The 18,412-nt window shown below is 31.8% G+C and overlaps 3 protein-coding genes across 4 annotated transcripts; 1 reads left to right on the top strand and 2 right to left on the bottom strand.

The window, feature by feature from the left end:
• Positions 1-1,447: 1,447 nt before the first annotated feature.
• Positions 1,448-2,809, bottom strand: LOC121265445. Its single transcript, XM_041169084.1, has one exon. The coding sequence runs from the start codon at positions 2,593-2,595 to the stop codon at positions 1,735-1,737; it is 861 nt and encodes a 286-aa protein (XP_041025018.1). The 5' UTR covers positions 2,596-2,809; the 3' UTR covers positions 1,448-1,734.
• Positions 2,810-11,813: 9,004 nt separating this feature from the next.
• On the top strand, positions 11,814-13,834 carry LOC121265419. 2 transcript variants are annotated; one of them, XM_041169047.1, is made up of 3 exons: positions 11,814-12,396; positions 12,482-13,734; positions 13,797-13,834. In XM_041169047.1, the coding sequence occupies exons 2-3, from the start codon at positions 12,535-12,537 to the stop codon at positions 13,797-13,799; spliced, it is 1,203 nt and encodes a 400-aa protein (XP_041024981.1). In that variant the 5' UTR covers positions 11,814-12,396; positions 12,482-12,534; the 3' UTR covers positions 13,800-13,834. The 2 variants fall into 2 exon arrangements, with proteins under 2 accessions (XP_041024981.1, XP_041024980.1); XM_041169046.1 differs by having other exon boundaries at positions 11,814-13,734.
• Positions 13,835-15,138: 1,304 nt separating this feature from the next.
• Positions 15,139-17,216, bottom strand: LOC121265466 (subtilisin-like serine-protease S). Its single transcript, XM_041169106.1, has 4 exons — positions 17,044-17,216; positions 16,652-16,893; positions 16,404-16,518; positions 15,139-15,319 (listed from the first exon to the last, which is right to left on the bottom strand). Exons 1-4 carry the CDS (start codon positions 17,151-17,153, stop codon positions 15,295-15,297), a joined length of 492 nt encoding a protein of 163 aa, XP_041025040.1. The 5' UTR covers positions 17,154-17,216; the 3' UTR covers positions 15,139-15,294.
• Between the last annotated feature and the right edge of the window lie 1,196 nt (positions 17,217-18,412).

Consider the following 18,412-nt stretch of genomic DNA (forward strand, 5'->3'; position numbering starts at 1 on the left):
TCCTTGTATTTTTGTCGCACCAGTTATTTAGATTTTGTAAAAGTAATTTTTAATCTTATGAAAGCAGTGAAGTAATTGGATGAAATTCTTTTACAAAAGATGAAAATGATTCTAGGATTAAAACATGTCATTGCTAAAGACTGAATGGAAGTATTTTATTGGCAAACATAATCCAAATATACCCACAACATAAGGGGCCAAACGAATAAATAACAGGTTAGAAATCAGAATTATCCGCACTACGCCAAAATTAAGAAATATAAAGAAAGTAATGCCCCGAGTTAGCATGAGAAATGTTGTACAATGCTGCATAAGGTTTTCATTTTCAAGGTTTATTATATTGTTCACGTCATTTAAATGGTAAGATTTGATTTATAAATTTATAAATTTATAATTTATCTTCAAAATCAAATTATATTAGATAATTTATTAAATGTACTACACATCGGTTTGAGTATATATTTTTTTTATAAATAAAGAGAAATAATATTTACAGTCATAGAGTATGTAAGCGTCACACACTCTTTTTTAAAAAAAGTGAGTAAATATCATACTCATATAAAAAATATTTTTTAATGATAGATCCCACTTTTTTTTTTTTAAAAAAAAGGCGTAGTACTTGTACAACCCATAAGTATATTTAACATTACTCTTAGGCCTCATTTGGTTACACAATTTAGATGAAATATTTTGTAAAAAATTGAATAAGATTTTGTTATAATATAAATTTTTAATATTATTTTTATTTATAAAATTAAAAAAAATTAAATTATTTATTATATTTTGTACCAGAATTTAAAAAAGTTATAATAATTATATAAGATGAGAGGGTTTGATTTTGCATAACCAAACCAGCCAGTTTATTTCAAACTTAACTAATTTATTATACATGTATCTTACTCTCATTTAAGCGATAACAAAGTTTAAGAAGCAAAGTGAATATACATTAATGCAAATGCACCATTTGTTAAAAAGTAATGATATATTTACTATAATTTTTATAATTTTTTATACAATTATATTTTAATTTAAAGATATTTATATAAAATGATGTTATTTTTATAATTTATTTTGTAAAAATACTCCACATTTAAAACCAAGATATGAAATAGCAGTATGCGTATCATTTTCTTTTTTACAAATTTTAAATATAATTTTTTCAACTGCATAGTTATATGGAATCATTTATATTTTCAAATTTTATAATTTCTAAAATTATTTAAATTTTAAAAAAGTATATATTGACACATAAAACACATCCTTTGAACAATAATAATACCATTCTTCATTCTCAATTATATGATTTCCAATAGCACATCATTTTAGAAACTTAATACGTTGATTATTTAAATTAAGTTAATTATAATGATTATAAGAATAATAGAATTCAAGATAAAAACCACTATTTCTTTAAATACCCTTAATATTCAAATTTAACAAGACTATCAAAACGGAAAGTTACCATATGCTCATTCCGGAACACTCATGTATATTTACAAAACACAATGGCGAAAAAAAGGAGAGAGAGAAGAAAATAAACGTGTGCGAAAATCTACAACCATTCACCTCTCACGCGGGGGAAGGGAACCCGTTATTTAACGTGCCACGTCATTTCAACGACCACTTAGAGTAGAAGAGGGCCCACCAGAGACTGCCAATCGCGACCGCCAACTTGCATGCGTGGGCCTACAAAACTCGCCGTCGCCGCACGATAGCGAGATTCAAAGAATCGGATCAAGCCACATCTCCGGCCCACCCGTCGGATTTCCTTCCAGATGCGAACCGCTTCATTCCACCCAAACCTGGCGTTTCAATCTCCGAGACGCTTTTTCTCGGAAGCGTCTCTGCATACGACACGTCGATATCGGAAGCGGTACTGTGACGCCCTCCAATTATCGCGCTCTTTCTCGGCGGCGATTCAGCCCGTGGCGCGGCGATTGTATGAGCTGTCTTTTCTCGGTAACCGGACCGAAAAATAGCCCGAAAACTGGCGAACAACCCGGTCTTCCGTTTCACAGACGGTTTTTCTTTTTCCACGACCGGTTCAGAGGACTGCTGCCGATTCCTCAATCTGCGATTACGGTCTCTCTTCGATCTCACCCTTCCCATACATGAGACCTTTGGAGACGATGGTTCAACCAGTGGAGCCTCCGATTTTCCGACCGACCCGGACCTCTTTGGAAACAACCGCATGTTCCCAGTTTTGCAGATCCGACGGTTTTTCGGGTCGACGTAACAAGACTTCTGAGGCTTCGGTAAGCCGATAATCGATGCTTTAGATGCTTTAGATTTCAAGTTCAAAGAATACCTCTGGGAACTGGAGTTGGAGCTCGGATTCAAATTTGGATTTAAGTTAGTCGAGTTGGAGTTTCCTTTGCTCGAATCTTTCCTCTCGTAGAAGGCGTGTTGGTTGAACCAATCGAGCTCGGCGTCTTTGGAGAGCCAGAACGATTCAGGCGGGACATCCGGAGGGACCTCCAGTTGATCTGAATGCTCCGGCTGGTGATCTACGTCGGCGAGGGTTTCGCAGGCGATTTTCCGATCTGAGCCGCCGGCGCAGGCCGAAACTAATGTTTCCAGATCAACTTGTGGCATCGTACACGCTCCAAACAAAAAAAAAAGAGCTCAAATCAGAGAAAGAACCCGGGGAGAGAGTGAGGGAATGCTGAGGAAGAGAGAAATTGAAGGAACTACGAAGTTTTATAAAAGTGGTTATGCGAAGAAAGAAATATAATGGTGTGGAAAATTGAAGAGAGAGAATGATAGTAAATTTTTGGAGGGAGAGTTTCAACTTGTTGACTCGTGCTCCTCAGGTTTGGTGGGCACACCTCTTTTTGGAGTAAATTATTTTTTGTAGTCTAGTTTCGTCGGTCAAAATATTTCATCTCCTTTTACCTTATTATTATAATCTTTTTAAATTTTATATAAAATATAATAAATAATTCAAATTTTTTAAATTTTTAAAACAATAATAATATTAAAAAAATAATATTCTAATAATATTTTATTCAATTTTTATCTAAAACCATCTCATCTCATCTCATCTCACTATCCAAACCTCACCTGAAAGAAAAATATAGAATTTGTAAAATGAGCTTTACTACTCATAATCTCTCCACTGCACTTTTTTTTTAATTTTTTAAAAATTAGTTTTGGTTTTATTCTTTCCAAAAAAATCTATTCATCATCTATTTTTTGATATTGTAATCCTATCATCTGATGGCACATCATGAGATAATGAGAGAATGACGAAAATTAGGATGATGAGTAACATTACTCTTCTTCCTAAACTAATTAAGTTTTTTTACTCATCATCCGTATACTACACATTTGGTAAAAGAAAAAAATTTAAAAATTATGTATGCTATGTAATGTAAGGATGATGAGTATAGTTTTTCTTGTAAAATATATTCCGATAAATGATTTAGTACCTCATAAAAGTAAATTAATTAAGTAGTTTAATGTGGTACGTTAAATTGTAAAATTATTTTTATTATAAAATAAATTTAACGTATTATATGAAATCATATTAACTTATAGATTCATTAGGTCCCGTTTAGATTCGGAGTTGATCTAATCTTATCTAATTATTATAATTTTTTAAATTCATACATAAAATATAATAAATAATTTAATTTTTTAAATTTTAAAATAATAATAATATTAAAAAATTATATTTTAATAATATTTATTTAACTTTTAATTTCTATCTAAGATTATCGCATTTTATATCACTGTACAAACAGGCCTTAGATTTAAGTAATCACTTTAAACCTATATTTTTATTAGTCAAAAGCGAATATGAAAACGCTGGTTTGCTTTTAAGATTCAAGTTTCAACCCATTCGGCTTTAAAGTTCAAAAGGCTTTAAAGCAATGGCTCCTGACGGAACTCGAGTTCGGCTACTTTCCGCTTTCAATAGGTGACTTATCGATTTAATTATTTCCATATCTTAAAATTCAAACAAACTTAGCACCCACTGCCACCCTTCCATTTGAAATAACATTGTCAATAACTCGGTGTATTTTATTTTATTTTTTTAAATTATAAATCAAATCACACTAATTCCTTCAGCAATTCAAAATTCAACTTAGATTGCGTGTGAATGTTAAAGTGAGTTGAGTTGAGATGATAAAATATTATTAAAATATTATTTTTTAATATTATTATTATTTTAAAATTTAAAAAGTTAAATTATTTATTATATTTTATATTAAAATTTGAAAAAATTATAATGATGAGTTGAGATGAGTTGAGATGAGTTTAATAACCAAACGTACCCTAATCAGGTGGGCTTAAAAGCTTTTTATGAATACCGTATTAAATTATTAACTATCTTCTTCACAAATGTTAACAAATGGAACACAGCCGGTGATTTAAATTTATACTCTAACTTGACTACTAATAATATGTTATTTAATGACTAAGGATCGTGAATTGTATATAAGATTATTTATTTAGTCAAAAAATCAGCTGGACAATATAGGATTCTTCCAACATGCACAGCAAGGATTAGAAGTCTAGAAGATACATCAGCAAGATTTGTCGTGTTAATTATGTAACTTGAAAACCCAAAAAGAAAAGCCTGTCGGGGATTAATTAATATGGACATAATATTTACTTCCACTTCAACGTATCTTACACCCAATAAATTGTACCCGTTAAAAAAAAAAAAAAAAAAAAAAAAAAAAACTCCGTTTAGATTGAGAAATTATTTGAACTTATTTAATCATTACAATTTTTTTTTAAATTTTCATACAAAATATAATAAACAATTTAAAATTTTTAAATTTTAAATTAATAATAATAATATTAAAAAATAATATTCTATTAATATTTTATTTAATTTTTATCTAAAATTATTTCATCTCATCTTACTATCCATACAGAGTCTTGAAAAAGTATGAGTAATTCAATGAATATGGTTAAAAAAAATCAAGAAACAAAATATTTCAATTGGAAAAAAATCATTTATTTAGAATTTAAAAAAATAAGTCGACCATGTGATTGTAAATGAAGTTGGCATTACGAGTCTACGACCCTTAATATTATAGGACTTAATTTACATATATATATATATTTCACTATTTATTTATTTATTTGAGACTCATGTTAAAATAAAAATTAAAGATAATATTGATATCGTTAAAAGATATTTATATATACTTTTTAATACTCGATAACACGCGAGGTGGAAGAGATAACGCCACACGCCTGATCTACAATTGAAGTACTGATCTCGTTTTTATCCCTTTTAAATTTGATGAGTCGAGTAGGTAGAATGAGTTGATAATGGTTGTGGTAGGAGGAACATTTCCTAATAAAGGCCGATTAGGTACAACCTACAACAAATACACGGGGAAGAAAAGTCTTCAAGGACCATGCCATCCCAACAAATTTGACTACTGTAATACTTTACAGAGAGATAATACTGGAAACCTGATTTCACATAAAATTTATGGGTTTTGCTTGAAAGTTGTACATATTGACGTCAATATTATTATTTTTATAATTAATAAGAGATTTATTACCATAAATTGGCATAATTCAAGTATACAAAAAGTATATAAGAAAAAATATCTACATAAATGACTAAAAAAAAAAAAAGAAAAAACTAGAAAAAAATTCCAACAATTCATTACCGTTCATTACAATGGTCTTAACCCATAAACGTAAAATTTTAAAGAAAAAATTACTAAATTCTTCCATCCATCGTTGAAGTCGATTCTTGTCAAATTCATATAAAAAAAATTTTAAAAAAATAGTTAGAAAGTAGGGAGAAGGAAGGGAGTACAATCCTCACTGGTCTTATGGGTGTCCCATTGGTCATAAACAATAATTTTTTGTTTGGTGACTACTGAAGCATGCTATATCACTAATACATAACACAAGTCAAGAGAAAATGCTCTTACAGAGAATCTCTACTTGGAAAAACTTGTTTTCTTGGTGGAAGAATTATGCAAAACACAATATGGAAATCAATTTTATTATTATTATTATGGGTGTGTTGTCACATAAACAGTAAAAAAAAACTATAAAGAAAAAAAGAGGCATACTATAAAAACTAGGAGAGAGGAAAGGGTATCAACGTTTACCAAAACAGCCATGGAATTTGGGACATCCGTTAACGTCAGTGCAGTCTTTTATAGTACTAGATTGTGTCTGGTCTTTCCTAACCTCAGCATCTAGAGGAATAATATAATCAAATCAAAACAACTGACGTCCCTTTATCAAACCCAACAAAAAAAAAAAGATTGTAAAAAATTAAATTTTACTTTAAGAATATATATTTTTATTAATGAGATCCATTTAAAAAAAACTATATAAAATTTATCTATTTTAAACTTATAATTAGCATTACTCAAAAAAAAAAAAAAAAAAACCTGAAACTTGGGCAGAAAATTGCAAGTTGCAACAGGCAGCGGTAGTGGGGGATCTGTTCCCTCCCACGTCTAAAATCAATGTCCATGTTCTATGATGAAGTAGATAGACAAATTTAAGGTAGGATATCCCGCAAAGACGGCAATAATGGCGTGTGATAACAGCATGAAATTTATGACATCATTATGACACATATGACAAAACATTCATGTCGCTGCCACTTTCTCCTTTTCTCATCGGCTTTTCTCCTTCCATGAGAAATTAATTGCAGAACGACTCCAAAACACGATCATTACCCTTGGTCCGTCACAAATTCATTATTACAAACCTGCCTAACAACTATGGATTTCTTCACACTGCCCACCTAAAATCATAACTATATTTAAAATTGAAGATAAAGGAACCTAGCTAGTGCGTTTGGAACAAGGAATTTGAGTGAAAAAGAAAGCAAGTAAAAATAAAATTAAGATAAATATTTTAACTACAAAATATTTTATAAAATTAAATTTATAATCTGATATAGTTTAATATGATACGTTAGATTTTCAAGTTACTTTTATTGTAAAGTATATCTAACATATCATATTAAATAATATCAATTTGTAGAATTACTTTTGTGATCTTTTTTATATTTGTAACACTTCTCTAGAATTAATTAAGAATTTACAATATTCTCTCTCTTTTTAAGAGTTTGTAAATAAGTTTAGAAAGAAGGTTTGGGTAAAATAATTACACTATCACTTTTCTATATATATGAGAGAAAAAAAAAAAAAGAAAGTCTATTGTCTTTTTTACTTGTAATGGGTTAATAGTTAGACTAGAACCACTCTCAACGAGTACTTTATCAATAAATTTGACACAAATTAATTTTGTACCAATTGCAAATCATGGTTTCTTTACTCCTCGTTGCTATTATAAATATGCTCACCATAAAAGAGGCCAAGCTTCCAATTGGATTGGAAATTCATCTCATTTCATCGTTACAATTTTTATAAATTCTCACACAAAATATAATAAATAATTTAATTTTTTAAAATTTTAAAACAATAATAATATTAAAAAAATAATATTCTAATAATATTTTATTCAATTCATCTCTGAATCTAAATGAGACTTAAGACTAATTTGTTAGGGATATATCAAAGGCCAATAGAACAATGACAACATGGCACCTAAGTGTAGATATTAAACCAAGAATAATGGTACACATACAATTATTTTTACAACTCTTTATACAATCATACTTTAAAATGATGATATTTATGTAAAATAATGTTATTTTTGTAAGTTACTTTATAAAAGTGCCTATAGTTTAAAATATAGTTATATAAAAGGTTGTAAAAAAAACTAATTAAACGACATGTTCAAGTTGATCTGTACTGATATCTTCATTCCAAATTTTCAATAATTAAGTTCAAAGACTTCAACTAAACTCGAATCCAGCACGCTTAATTAGGTGTTGACAATTTCCACCTTCTCTCCTTTTTGGTCCAACAAAATGACAACCTAACCCGAGTCTCGCCAAGCCAAGACGAATCAAACGATATTGGAACAGTGTTATAAATAAAGATTAAAAAATGGAAAACGAAATTAAAATTTAAGAAAAAAATCCAAGATGGTACGCAGATTATTACTATTAGAAAAATGTAATCTATCATCTCCTATATCACACACTAATACTTAATTTATCATTTTTATTATTTTTTTTAAGCACATATATTTATATGACATCAATATGTGTATTTAAATAAAAATAAAAATAACTTATATATTAGTGTGTGGGGGTAAGAAATGATAAATAATTTTCTTAATATCGGGGTCTGTTGGAGTCCACGAAGTAAACCATGTCAGTATTTTCAAAATTAAATGAAGACAAGTCATATATACAAGACAAAAGCTTTCTGTTTCAAAAAACAAAAAAACAAAAGCTTTCTGCGTCTCCCAATTTAAGTCCCAATCCAACCAAAGTCGCCGCCAGAAAGGTAACTTAATTAATGACGTGAGCCGTGATGAAGTTTCTTCCTGTGGTCCACAGCTTCTAGATGATAATAAGATACACAGCGTGAACCAGACTTTGACAAATCCAAATAGATGGTGGGAGTAAAATGCCAGTTTCGATAGTAAATTGAGATCAAAATTAAAAATTAAATAAAATATTATTAAAATATTATTTTTTAATATTATTATTATTTTAAAATTTAAAAAAATTGAATTGTTTATTCTATTTTGTATGATAATTTGAGAAAATTATAATGATTATATAATATGATATGAGATGAGATGAGTTGAAATCAATCTTGAATCCAAACAGCTCGGCTCGGCTCATGTATACTCGGTTCGAACTCAGTTTATTTAATAAATGAGATGTTCATAAATAATAATATATGTTCGAATATTAAACGAGTAAAACTCGTATAAACTCAACTCGACTCGGTTTAAACCCGTGAACAAAACTCATATAAGCTCGATTTGACTCCTTTGAACTCGTTTTGAAGCTCATAATATGTTTTATATATATATATATATATGTTATTTATATATATTACAGTTATATTTTATATTCTTAATTATATATTATTAATTTATTTATAGTTCAATTTTCATTTAATATATATATGTCATGCTCCCAAACTATGTATACGATAATTTGTATAATAATTTAATAATAATTAGGGGTGGAAAATCGTGTTTTTGGGTCGTGTCAAGTCATGATCATTCGATTATATAGGTCAACATGAATCCAACTCGATAAGCTAAATGTCTTAAACTTCAAAACGCTAACCCAACCCATTTAGATAATAGATTGTGTTGTGCCACCTATTTTAACCCGTTAAATAATTAATTAAAAATATGTTAAATTAACATGATATGACTCATTTAAACCCATTTGTTACATGTAAATGGGTTTAACTAAAACACATAATTCATTTCACCTGATTAACATAATTTCACATAAAAGTTAAAATATATATTTATTAATAACCACAATATCTTAAAAAATATATAATAAAACCAATATTACAAACCATACAATAAAAAATATGAGTATGTATAAAATTACAATTCCAACAATAAAAATAATAAAAACATAGACATACTAAAAAATACCAATATTACAATTTAACAATAATAAAATGTTAAACTTGAAATAAATTATAAACAGGTCAAAATGAGTTGATTTCATGTTAAATAGGCTGACTCGTTATTGACCCATTTATAAGTTATGTCTTAATGAGTTAACCCATTTTGACCTGAACTTGTTAATATCAAACCCAAACTCGCTAATTTCGTGTTGTGTTCGTGTTGGGTTCACATGTCGTATTACATATTGTCACCCAATATATCATACAACTACAACTATTGATTTATTATATTATCTATATGTATTTAATAGTTTAGTTTATTACATTTATCTTGTGTATTATTCTTTTAATTTATAACTATAAGTTATTTTTATAAAAAAGTTATGCCATGAAAATTTTGAATCAAAATTATTTGGTTGAATAGTTAAATGGTTTGAGTTTTTTTTTTTTTTTTTTTTTGTAAAATTTAAAATATTTTTATTAATCAAAAGATAAGATTCAGAAATTAAAAAATCGAGTTTGAGTTTTTCGAGCTTGAGTCGTTTGTTTATTTTTAGTCAAGCTCGAGTTGAATTCAAACAACATTAATGGTTAACAAATCAAGTTCGAACAAGGATGTTCGAGTTTTATTCGAGTTCAAACGAGTAAACATGTTAATCGAGTTCGAATACTCTTGTTTGAATTCGACTCGACTCAGTTCGTTTATAGCCCTATAGTAATGATATATAGTGAAATCATATATAGCTAGTGATCATTGGGAGGTAAAAAGTATAACGCATGTACTTTCTTATATTTGATTTGTCATTCATAATCAGTTTCTCTTTTATGGTATATTTAAAGTGAATTTTTCTTTAAGTGATTAATATAAAAGGTCACTAAAAATATACAGCATCAATCAGTATTATCGAAGATGACAAACTTAGATATTAGTGAAAAATAGAAGAAAATTGTTAGTTGGGTAGCATTTATTTTGGTTCAATGATGATGATATATTACCTCAAGTGTCGAGCAGCTTACAATTTTTCAATAATGTATTAAAAATTATATATTCATCTTATTTTTCAAGATTTATACCTCTCTTTTTCATTTTGGTAGAGAGAAGAGTCTCCGTTTTATTACTATAAAGGAAGAACATACCGATTAAACTACAAGCCAATTGGTGATTGATTTTACCATTAATTTGAATATTTGATAACATGCTATTTTGACTATCATGGAACCCGTCCAAAGGAGAATGAATGGAACTCATGAGTGACGATCAACCCATCAACAATTTTGAATATATTCTTTGGAAAGTCAAATAAAACCCTCGTGGAGGATGTTTTCCCATCGAATATTCAACAGCAATACTTAAAGATTTAGTAATATGAAACCTTTTTTCAACAATTTAAAGATTTTAGAAAATTAATAAAACAATATGATATATGAATTGCCACATTCTAGTTGAATGTTATACGTGTAAAATACACTTGTTGATGATATTGACTCTCATGTAAAGGAAAATATTGGTTAATTATGAAAAAAATCTTCTTTTTACGTTTTGTTTATTTTCGTAGATGACATGAAATAAATTGAGATTAAAGTAAAAATTAAATAAAATATTGTTAGAATATATATTTAATATTATTATTGTTTTAAAATTTAAAAAAAATTGAATTGTTTATTTTATTTATAAAAAAATTTAAAAAAATTATAATAATTAAATAAAATGAAATAAATTAAAAAGATTTACAAAAACAAACTAGACATAAAGCTCTTCCATCGCGAGGAAAGCCCCTAATTCTTAAAATCAAATCAAAAGTCAATCTTAGGCCTCATTTCTTTTTAGGCCCAATCAGCAAGCTGGCTCGCCACGATCCCCCGAAAAACAAAAGCCTAAGAGAGTATAGGTTGTAATCAAAAGTGCAACCCATATTACTGCATACATGCAATTAGGGCAGTGCCCTTTCCCATCTTGGGCCCACTACTGCCCTACGCTTGGTCCAAATGGACCTAATCCGGGTTCAGTCCGTCCCGCGGCGGCTAGGTCCCAGTAGGGTATTCCCTTTTTGCATTCTTCTCTTTGCGCACAACATGAGCATTTTTCCTCGTGACCATAAAACAACTTTATCCAACGTTAAAGTCTCGTTTATTTTTTTGTGATTAAATAAGATGAATTGAGATAAAAGTTAAAAATTAAATAAAATATTATTAAAATATATAATATATTTTTATTTTTATTTTAAAATTTAAAAAAATTAAATTATTTATTATATTTTATATAAATATTTAAAAAAATTATAACAATGAATTAAGATGAGACGAGACAACCGAGTCTTTCTTCGTAACCCTATAACCAGGCAGGCAGGCAGCCATACAACTTTTGGACTCTAATTGTGATATTTTTGCTAATTATTGTGCAGTTTTGAAACAGACCACGACGAAAACTTTTCTGCCACTTGTCGGCTGAAATTCATGTGTCTATGGTCTTTATAGAACGCTCAGTGGAATTACTATCATTCCTCATAATTCATCCTAACTCAAATCCATCATCAACAAAGTCAACTCGACCAACTCCAAAATCTAAGCAAACAAAATCTGTAAATGATTCTTCCCTCACCGAAGGAGTGTTCCCACAATGCCAATATCTTTCAAATGGATAACCTTTTTTTTCTAAGCTAATCATGGAAAGCAGAGGCTTTACCTTAGAATAAAGGGACCGATTCTGATCGGGGAATAGGTGCGGGAGTGATGTTTTCGAAATAGCGGTTGAACGACGGTGAGCGAGATGGCTGAGTGTGATGGAGAGGAAACACGAGAGCGAAAACGCCGAAAAGAGACCGTGGCAGAGACACAGAAAAGTGGGAGAGCGATAAACCAATAGCAAGAGATGTCTCGGGCATGCCATGTCCATTCGAATTTTTTTCGACCGTTGGCGTCCGACACAGACAAGGTAACGGTTTTCGATTCAAAATATCCCCCCTCCCCAAAAAACAAAAACTTCCATACCGTTGGCCACATCTTTTCTTTTTCTGCAGATCCCAACCCCAAAATAAAACAAAGAAAAAGCCAGAGCCAACCCCACTGATCAATGGGCTGCGTTTCGTCAAAACACTTCAGACAAGATCTCAAGCGAGAAGTCCATTTCAACAATAGCGGAGAGTGCGTGAACCATTTGGTCTCTCTCACTTCAAGCACCTACGGTCTTCTCAACTTGGACAATGAGAAACCCATCGAAGAGCACTGTGTCGCAGAGAGGAGGATGTTACAGAGATCTCCTCTGCCCGAGGAGCCAGAAGTCATTAATGCTTGGGAACTCATGCAGGATCTTGAAGAAGGAATGCCCATTTCTAATACTCAAGCCAAGAAAAGCCCGAAACCAATAGCTTTTCTCCGTGGTTTCGTGGGTTTTGATGCTAAGAGTCCACTGAAGTTCTCGAATCAGATTGGTTCTCCGAAGAAGGCGAAGAGATTTGCTGGGAAAGAGAATAAGGGACGGGTTAATTTGTTTGGACGTTCTGACTATAGCCCGAAAGGAATTCTGAAAACTAAGAATCATACCGAAGATTCTTGTAACGCAGCGTTGAATTTAAGTTATCCGGTGAAAGGGTCTCTAATCGGGGAGCAGAAAAGAGACAGTCCTGTCAGCGATTCGGGGCTTTCCTCGCGACGGAAGAGCTTTAGTCCCCTATTTGATCCAGAGCTTCTTGCTTCTTATGAGAAAGAATTGTCTGAAGAGGAAGAACAGATCAAGAGGATGGTGTCACCGACAGCGAAATTCCGTAAAACGAGAAACTCCAGAGGGTTGGAGTCTATTCTTCATTTGTTTGAGATGAAGTGCCCGCCGGGTGGAGAAAATGCGGTTGTTATCTACACCACCACGTTACGAGGAATCAGGAAGACTTTTGAGGACTGCAACAATGTCCGGACGATCATTGAATCGCATTGTATTCAGGTGATGGAGCGCGATGTATCCATGGATTCAGGATTCAAGGAAGAACTGAGGGGACTAATGGAGACCAAGCAGGTGAAAGTTCCACTCCTGTTCGTGAAGGGAAGGCTGATTGGGGGAGTAGACGAGGTGGTGAAGTTGGAAGAAGAGGGGAAACTAGGCAGTCTGTTGGATGGGATTCCAAGGGCTTTAGGAGGGTGCAAAGGGTGTGCCGGAGTAAGGTTTGTGATGTGCATGGGCTGCAGTGGGAGTTGCAAGGTTTTGGATGGGGAGCAAATGAAGATGGTGAGGTGTGGTGAGTGCAATGAGAATGGGCTGATTCATTGCCCTATTTGCTGTTAATTTTAATACAATGATTAATCATATCCATTCCCCTTGTATTTTGATTTGGGTTTAACTCCTAGCCTTTGGCTTAATCTCTCTCTCTCTCTCTCTCTCTGTTTTTTTTTTTGTGGGTTATATGGGAATTGGGGTTCTAAAGTGGGTTTTAGACCCTCCTGGATGCTGTATGTTTTGATTTGCTTGCTCTATTATGGGGAAGTGTTTTTTTTCCTCACCATATATCTCTGATTTGCCAACGACCTATTAACACATGTCTTGATCTCAAATTCTCATCAATATGATTATAGAAGGCTTAATGATATTTTGAATTTATCCATCATTTGCAGATATCCAAAGTCAGATTTCAAACTGTATATTCAAAATGTGTTTTAGTCTGCTCTTTCTTATAATTTTTACAATAGTTTTTATGACCATAGAAACAATGATTCTTTCTTTTTTGAAAATGTGACATACTTGGAGTAGATGAGATTTGGGATAATGAAAAACATTACTGTAAAAGGAATGCCAAAACAAACTCAAAATCTTCTGAAACACAGGCATCATTATAAGTTGAAGATTACAACCATTTCTCCACCCAAATGGTAGGGGCTGGCTCTAAGCAAACAATTATTCAAAATTCATTGTCCCACAGGAAAAGAAAAAGGAAAAAAACCCCTCCTATACTGAAATATTAATCGAAATTGGACTCCTAACAGCATGACCATGATTGTCGCTCCAAGCAATGCTTCCGAAGGTATATCCATTGGACCCGTAAGTCTCAAAGTCGACTCCCCCACCTTCTGAGAAATCAAGAGTATCGGGCACGACTCTAACATTGATCCCTGGAGGAGATTCTATGGAAACCCTGTAAATTTTAGGATCGTTTTGGCTCCCTACAAAGGTGAGTGTGCGATAAACAGACATCGCCCCGTTCATGGCACCAATCCCAATGGAAGGGTAGTTGAGATTGAAACCAGGAATTGGGGGATTCTTGCATGAACTCTGCAGTTGAAACACATTTACATTCTGGGAACGCAGAAAATCAACCACGTCATCCATGCCATAATCATACACCAATCCTGGATCAACAGCCGAGTCAGGATTTAAATGTCCCGATCTAAAGTCGAAAGGTGTTGCATCACTTCCCATAGATTGAATCCGACCTCCCGTATTATCTTTTAATGAAAGCTGTTCCAAAATTATAAGATTGGGTAAGAGACATAGAACGAGGAGAATATTGTATAAAAGAATATTTCTTGTACGAAACCTGTTGTCATCAATGCAGATTTTATTGCGGCAGGACTCCAATTTCTCTTAAGGAAACACAATATTTCATAACGTGTTAAATGAGTGATAATTTTGTAAAATTTTTTATAAAATTATCTTTCATCTTACAATATTATTATGAAATGTGTTGTAAAAATATGTTGCATGTGCATGATACTCGTCTGTTAATGGCTTTGATGGTTGCTGCTACAGCGGAGGCCTGAGGACAAGCCATAGATGTACCCGAATCCATTCCATAGATTGCCGAAAAACGAAATTCATCACTTGATGGAGGCAAAGCTGCCAAAATATTTACTCCTGGAGCTGTAATGTCAGGCTGCAAATCAAATAGAGAAAAGGTTGATTGCCGTCCAAAATCTACCGCTCTAGTGTACTGTTGTAGAATTTTCTTATTTTTTATTTTTTTTACTTAGTAATTAAAGAAGTTATTTTAAGTATATTGGTAAATTTTTCTTATTTTTTAAAAATATTTAATTTTTTGTAAAAAATGTGAAAAGAAAATTGAAAAAAAAAACTAAAAAACAAAAATAGTATAAATAAGCAATGCTACTCAGGCGCAAAGTATAGCCGCTCAATCAAATAAAGATATATTTGTTAAATAATAAATAATAATAATAATAATAATAATAATAATAATAATAATAAAGTGTATATAGATATTATGGACACAAACGAGATAACACAAATCCTGCTTCACAATGAGGAGCAATCTCAATGGACTCTTCATACTATTTATTAAAATACATCATTAAATATTATACTTTTACATATTAATTTATATCAAAAAGTATAATATTTATTAAAATTTTCTATTTTACATATTAATTTTTGTAATATAGTATACATCAAGTTATCTATTTTTTTTATATTATTTAAATATTATACTTTTTGATATATTTTATTCATTTCAAATAAAGTAAAAAGTAAAAAATAGGTAAAAGAAATGAATAAAGAGTAAAAAGTGGAGAGAGAAATGAATTAAATATTTATACAAGTGTAAATAATCTTCCATGAATAAAATTACTTTGCCTCTCCACTTTGACCGCTCTATTTGATCGTTGGTCAAATTTTTTTTTTTTTACTTAATGATTAAGGAAGTGATTTTAAGTGTATCGGTGTATTTTTTTATTTTTAAAAATATTTAAATATATTAAAAAAATGTGAAAAGAAAAAAAAAAACCACTGGGCATAGTAGCCCCACTCATCTTCCATGGATGTAGAGATGATACTGTAACAAACTAGATATTAATTATAAAATATATAATCCATTAGATGGGCTATACTAAACTATTTCCTTCAAATTTTTCAAAAGCGTCGATTTTACATAACCTATAAGAAATGGAAAATGACAATTTGATTTTCTCTGTCATGTAAAAAAGAAAAAAGAAAAGAAAACCTACCTTAAGGATGTCAGGCGAAATTGGCTTTGGTCCCCTCGAAGAAAAGCTAGCCATCTGGGGACTACGTATCTTTTGAATCTCATCGCTATTTGGTAAAATGCTAGCAACTGGAGACCTGTAATAAGAACCACAACTCTTCATGTTCAGTTACTTGCGCGTTCTTTCGATCAGTACTATATAATAATCAGCAGAAACAAAAGAAAGAAAGATGATAAAAGACATAATTATGTGGGCTTGTTATAGCGTACGTTGTGCTACGAAAGTAGGAGTCGAGTGTGGTGAGTCTTGTCGAGCAGTTATTACGGAGGTAGGGATGTCAAACTTGTAAATCAAGCCATCTGTTTCACCCACAGCCGAGAGGACCATACCCACACCTCCCAGATCTCTTACTACTCTTGATTTACTCGTTGTATCATCGTTCCCATTCATTGCATATACCACAATCTTTCCTTTAACGAGAGAAGGATTGAGCGCATCTCTGTAACAATACCTACAAAAACAAAGAAAAATATATAAGAGCTATTAATTAATTAATGGTCCTTTAGATCAAGCTAGAGATCTTTGAATCAAGATATGCGTACAAGTTATACACATGACGCGACTATAACAATACTGATAATCTCATCTATATTATACGTACCCTGCTTGGTCATTAGAAACACCAGGCTGCCCTGCAAAATATGCTGATACTAGTTCATATTCGCCATCGAGGTTGTACAAGTTATACCCATGACCCTGTAAAAAGTTCATCCAGCCCGTTACATATATATAATGCTCATGAGTAACATTACCTGCTCTGTTGCAGATCAGATAGTAATGCCTCTCATTGCATGCTTATAATGGTAGCTAGCAGATATATATATTTATGTATGTATATGTATATATGTACATACCTTTACAAAGAAGCTTCCGTGTCCAAGACTCAATTGGCAAAAGCCCTCTCTATCAGTTGAACTGGCCGCAACAGTGAGAAACCAAGGAGCTGAATTCGCAACAGTCCCATGATCCCCAAGATTGCCAGCACTAGACGAAACGAGAATTCCATTTCTAAAAGACTCGAGCTCCAACGGAAAAGCAGTCGTTTAGGTAAGGTGGGAAAGGAAGTTTCGTTTCGGCAAGGGACATGGTAATGATATCAACACCATCGTGGATTGAGTCGTCAAAGGCTTTGAGAACATCAGCACAACTGTAAGTATTTAGCCAGCAAACCTTGTACACAGCTATACGAGCAGAAGGCTCTCCACCTTTTACGATGTCGCTCTCCCATCCTCTTACATTGGCCAATTTCACTTCTGATCCAGCAGCTGTCTTTTTTTACTTTTTTTTAAGAGGACTGTACCAAATTTTATTAATTGTCATAGAAGAAAATCGTGATTAGAACCTGACATCTAGGAATACATATAAACTACAAAAACTAGAACCCAAGCGTTAAAAGGACACTTCAATTAAAGAACGACACTTTTACCTAAATGAAAACAAACCAAATACGTGGTAACCTGCAGGGGAAAGACAAACCAAAACAAGGTATAATAAAAATAATCAAGCCAAAAAGCAACTTACGGGGCACAAACCTTACAGGACCCGCTGATGAGGCAGACCCAATTTGTCCATGCGAACTCTTAACCGACTAGGCCAAGTATTATTATCACAAAGTTTAAACCCTCAGCCACACACTTAGCGAGGAAATTAGCCATAGCGTTTCCTTCACAAAAGATATGATTCACGGAATAATCGAACCTATTAAGGTTTGTATGAGTGCCATGCCCAAAATCATCTCGAGGGGATAGATAAATTGATGCTGGTGGTTTAGGATAGCCATGATCTGCGAGATACTTTGATATAGTAACGACCACCAATTATTTTCCTGCATAATCATTTTCGATCCTTTTTTAATGGGTTACTAGCTAGTTAGCTTACACAAAACTGCTTGCTGTATAAAAATAAAAGCTATTATATAGTATTGCACTCATATTAATTAAGATCAAAGTTAAAAATTAATTACGATCTTA

The sequence above is a fragment of the Juglans microcarpa x Juglans regia genome, chromosome 5D (assembly GCF_004785595.1).
Source record: "Juglans microcarpa x Juglans regia isolate MS1-56 chromosome 5D, Jm3101_v1.0, whole genome shotgun sequence".
NCBI lineage: Eukaryota > Viridiplantae > Streptophyta > Magnoliopsida > Fagales > Juglandaceae > Juglans > Juglans microcarpa x Juglans regia.

What these genes read in the sequence shown, in the direction of transcription:
- LOC121265466 (XM_041169106.1), bottom strand. Translation starts at nt 17,153, where the DNA reads ATGAACTTTTTACAGGGTCATGGGTATAACTTGTACAACCTCGATGGC. An exon ending in TCCTACTTTCGTAGCACAAC is followed by an intron (nt 16,519 to 16,651) that starts GTACGCTATAAC and finishes TTCTTATTACAG; the next exon opens with GTCTCCAGTTGCTAGCATTT. An exon ending in TTTCGCCTGACATCCTTAAG is followed by an intron (nt 15,320 to 16,403) that starts GTAGGTTTTCTT and finishes TTTGATTTGCAG; the next exon opens with CCTGACATTACAGCTCCAGG.
- LOC121265419 (XM_041169046.1), top strand. Translation starts at nt 12,535, where the DNA reads ATGGGCTGCGTTTCGTCAAAACACTTCAGACAAGATCTCAAGCGAGAA.
- LOC121265445 (XM_041169084.1), bottom strand. Translation starts at nt 2,595, where the DNA reads ATGCCACAAGTTGATCTGGAAACATTAGTTTCGGCCTGCGCCGGCGGC.